At 40.8% G+C, this 4,831-nt stretch overlaps 1 protein-coding gene across 1 annotated transcript; it reads right to left on the bottom strand.

Annotated features, from left to right (window-relative positions):
* Positions 1–897: 897 nt before the first annotated feature.
* LOC141701139 (uncharacterized) lies at positions 898–4,525 on the bottom strand. Its single transcript, XM_074504797.1, has 3 exons — positions 3,593–4,525; positions 1,900–3,354; positions 898–1,788 (listed from the first exon to the last, which is right to left on the bottom strand). The coding sequence occupies exons 1-3, from the start codon at positions 4,523–4,525 to the stop codon at positions 898–900; spliced, it is 3,279 nt and encodes a 1,092-aa protein (XP_074360898.1).
* Between the last annotated feature and the right edge of the window lie 306 nt (positions 4,526–4,831).

Below are 4,831 nucleotides of genomic sequence, written 5' to 3'. Positions count from 1 at the left end.
TTCAAGATTCCATATAGAACTTCCAAAGTTATTCTGCTCAAATCTCTTCCTTCTCTAATGACTGATATTTTCTGTTCAAGATGTTCAGGAATGGCTAGCAGAAACTTTAGGTTAACCTCCTCAGCCTCATAATATTTATCATGTAGCTGCAAGTCATTTATCAATTTATTGAATCTTTCAAAAACTTCAGTGATTCCTTCTTTTGGTTTAGTCATAAACCCCTCATACTGAGAAACAAGAATCCTCCTTTGGTTTGATTTAACCTCCTATGTTCCTTCACACACGATCTCTATTTTCTCCCAGATTTGTTTCGATGTGTCATAGTTGACAATATTATTGTACATTACATTATCAAGTGACTCTATCAGAATCAGCTGCAAGCCACTATCTAGAGAAACTTTTTCATTTTCAGGTTTAGTATATTCTGAAGGAACTTTAGGGGCATAATGTGCTGGAATCACCATGTCTCCATCTGTAGATTTCTCAACTCTTACCATGGGAGTGAAAGGCCCATTCTTGAGCATCTGAATGTATAATGGATTGGCCATCCTGATAAACAATAACATTTTCTTCTTCCATAATGTATAGTTAGATCTGTCAAAGGTGGGGATCTTGATATTTCTTAGCTTCTGTGTGTTCAATATTCCAAGATCTTTAATCTATTTGCTTTCAAATTTTGCTCTACCACTTATTGGGTAATGAATATAACACAGAGGGGGTGAATGTGTTTTAGATAATTTTAATGGCTTTTTGAACTTTTTTTTTTTTTTGCTAAATTATGTGTATATCAAAAAACCAGGAACCAGCAGGGATTAACCCTATGCTCTATGACAGGCCATAGAGGGAGAGCTATCTATAGCCAATCTCAGAAAAATATTGGAGATAGAAAGCCAAAAACTACAAGGAAATACAGGAAATACAAGAATGTAAATCTGGCCTATTACAAGCTAATTTACTGAACCAAGCAGAAGTACTAAGCCTAGCAACAAAATCAATCAATATCCCATGCAGGAGTTTCCTTGGACCAAACACTCCTTTGTTGTGAGCACGGGAGTTGCGTTCCCTCCAGATATGATAGCAATAAATCTGGACCAAGCAAAGAGCAAGTAAACCCCGGTAATTGTCCTGAAAATCCGCCAGATGAGTGAGCAAAGATAACCAAGTATCTCCAACAATGACCATGTCGAGTCTGCCTAGAAGCCTGGATAAGACCCACCTGCTATAAGTACAATGAACAAATAAATGTGAATCTGTCTCCCTACCACTAATACAAAGGAAGCATTGTTGGGAATCTACAAGACCAAATCTATACAATCTTGACAATGTATTGAGTCTGCCATGACAAAGCAGCCATTGGTGATGAGCATATCTAGTGACACGAAGACGGTGCCAAACAGCTTTGAACCAAGGCACTGCATCTCCCCTACTTCTGATAGAATTCCATATATGCCAAGTCCTGATTTTAGTTGCAGCAGTACCATCCCATAGAAGAGTATCCACCCCATTAGAGTTTATAGTTGGGTAATCAAAGGTTTGAAGCCAGTGAACTAGCAAGGGGTCCAAATGGTGGTACCTGGGGTTGGGACTCGGGAGCCTCCAAGAACCATTATGGATAATACTACTCAATGAAGCATTGCGATGTAATCCACATTGTGAAATGATAGGAGAGGTGGTAGTTTCAGCCAAACAAGTACCTCCCCACCATGGGTCGAACCACAAAGAAATATCAGCTCCAGAACCGATAGAGTAAGTAAGAAATTGAAGAGCAACTACACGAAGTTTCAGAACCTTCCTCCAAATCCAAGAACAGTCTGTAGGAATTGTTAGTGTCCAGAATTATCTGTGCTTTAACACTGTGGCATGCACCCATCGAGGCCAAAGGGAGCTAGACTTAGTTACCACCTTAACCAGATGGTGAATAACCTGGGCTCTGTTCCAATCTGCCATATTTTTAAGTCCCAGACCTCCTTCCTCTCTTGGAAGGCAGATGACATTCCAGGCTACTTTGGCTCCGCCCTTACTGTTAATATTACCTTTCCACAAAAATCTAGTGAGCAAAGACTGAATGGTGGCATGAATTGAAGCAGGGAGCAGAAAGTGATTACACCAAAAAGCTTCGATTGCATGAACGATTGACTTGATAAGCAGAACTCTACCTGCAAGGGAGAGTAAGAGAGTAGCCCAGGAGTGCAATCTAGAGGTAATTTTCTCAACCAAAGGCATACAATCATTCACACTCAGCTGAGAAGAAATGAGAGGTACTCCGAGGAACTTGACAGGGAGGGTACCACGTGGAATAGACAGGGTGTCAAACCAACTTGAAAATTCAGCATCACAGTTGCATAAGAAACTGGTACTTTTATTAATGCTTGGAGCCAACCCACTCCAACCCGAGAAAGTCTTGATTGAGTCCATAATGTGCTGAACAGATTGCTTTGAACCACGAGAGAACACCAGGACATCATCAGCAAAAAATAAATGGGTTAGTCTGAGCTCTTTGCAACGCCAATGGTACTTGAAGCCCTCAGGAGTGTTGTTGAGAGTGCAAGAAAGAATGTTCATACATAATGCAAAAATATAAGGAGACATGGGGTCCCCTTGTCGAAGTCCCTTGGTGCCTTTGAAATAGCCATGAATAATCCCATTTAATTTGACAGAGAATCTAGTGGAACAAATACAGGCCCTGATCCAACCGATCATGATATCTGGAAATTTCATTTTCTTCAAGACAGCTAGAATAAAGCTCCAATGGATGGAGTCGAAAGCCTTATGCAGATCAATTTTGAGGGCACACTTGGGCACTCCTGTCTCCCTTTCATATCCTCTAAACAGTTCTTGAGCCATGAGAATGTTATCAGAAATTGATCTACCCGGGATGAAAGCAGATTGTGAAATGTCTACTAAAGCAGGCATAATTTTCTTGAGTCTTATAGCTATGATCTTCGAAACACATTTATATAGAACAGTGCATAAAGATATTGGCCTAAAGTCTTGCATTTTGGTTGGGGCTACCCCTTTGGGAATCAGAGCAATAAACGTTGAATTTATACCTGAAGGCATCAACCCATGCTCGAAGAAATATCGAACAGCAGCACAGAAACTAGCACCAGTGTTGTGCCAAGTAGCAAGAAAAAATTCTACGTTAACCCCATCAGGCCCAGGGGCTTTGTTCTTTTTCATTTTTTTGATGATGTCAAAAATATGATTGTCAGTCACTGGAGCTACCAGGAAGTTAGATTGCTCAGCACTCACTTCTTTGCAGTTGACCATGGAGAGATCAACATTAATACCAGGACTAGCAGGAGTGCCCAATAGCTGAGAGAAGTAATTCACAGCAACAGATGCACAAGAGGCCTGACCATGAACAAAGTTACCATCAGTGTCTTGAAGAGTCAGGATTTTATTTCGGTTCCAATTTACCTTACACTGTTGATGAAAAAAGGAGTTGTTGCTGTCCCCAAGATGTAACCATCTAACCCTGGCCTTTTGAAGTAAGAAGGATTCTTCTTGGGCCAAAGCCAGGTTAAGTTTAGAAACTAAATCTTGCTCTTCAATGATCTTGGACTGGTCTACTGTGGAGCCAAAAAGATGCCTGAAATTCTTCAAGGCTGACACGGGCATGATGCACATTACTAAGAATGTTGCCATGGTCCTTATTGAGCTTTCGAAGTAGCAATTTAGTGTGTTTAAGCTTTGCATTAAACTGAGCTATAGGAGAACCAATACAGTGAATAGACCAAGCTGAAGAAACTATGTCCAAGAAACCAGGGATATCAATCATAAAGTTAAAGAATTGAAAGGGCTTACCAAACTTATTAAGCTGCATAGGCTCCTCAAACAGCAGAGGATTATGGTCCATAATGCCTCGATTCTTGACAAAAACACTGCCCTCGGTGAAGACATTAAACCAAGTAGAGTTTGCAACCATTCTATCCAGCCGCTTAAACACCGGATCCTGAAGCCTTTTATTAGTCCAAGTATAAGTGTCACCAACTGTACGTAAGGGCTCTAAACCACAATTATTCAAACAATCCTTAAAACACTGCATTTCAGGTGTCCAATGCTCACGACCTCCAACAACTTCACTCAGACTAGTAATGCAGTTGAAATCACCAAGGAAAGCCCAAGGTAAAGGACTGGAGCAATTAGAACTGATATATTCCCAAAGTGGCACACGATCTATAGCATCATTGAAGGCATAGACAAACGTTACAATAAAATGGAGATTTTTCTCAATGAACCTAGCATTACAAGTTATGAATTGAGAAGATTTTGAAAGCAAAGAAATCTCCCAAACATTAGGATTCCATCCAACCCAAATTCTACCATTATAATGGTGATCATAATTGAATAACCATTGCCAATTTTTGTTGATTTTCTTCGAGATGCTCAAAGCATTGGAGACTTTAACCTTAGTTTCTAAAATTCCCATAAGATCAATATTATTAACAGAAATAAATTGTTGGAGCTCTTTCTGATGTGGGGATTTATTAATGCCCCTAACATTCCATGCTGCGAAGTTCATTGCAAACGCCTAAGACTAATTGGCTGAGCAGCCAATTTTGGACTTTTTTTATGAGCCGGGCTTTTCCTGTTGACAACCAAAGTAAAACCATCTTCGTCAACCAAGTCATGTTTGGACGCTTTGAGAGCAATCACAACAGGGTGGGTTAGAGGCTTAGCTGCAGGCGCAGCGAGTGCTGCAGGCGCTGGGGCTGCTGCAGGCAATGCTGACAAAGGTTGCACACGAGTTGCATCTTGGCTGCGGCCCCGCCGTCTTTTCTGACCAGGAGATTTTACTGCAACCGCCTGAATAACAGGCTCTACAGGC

The sequence above is a fragment of the Apium graveolens genome, unplaced genomic scaffold, assembly GCF_009905375.1.
Source record: "Apium graveolens cultivar Ventura unplaced genomic scaffold, ASM990537v1 ctg3390, whole genome shotgun sequence".
Classification (NCBI taxonomy): Eukaryota; Viridiplantae; Streptophyta; class Magnoliopsida; order Apiales; family Apiaceae; genus Apium; species Apium graveolens.
This window is presented reverse-complemented; position numbering and strand designations above follow the sequence as displayed.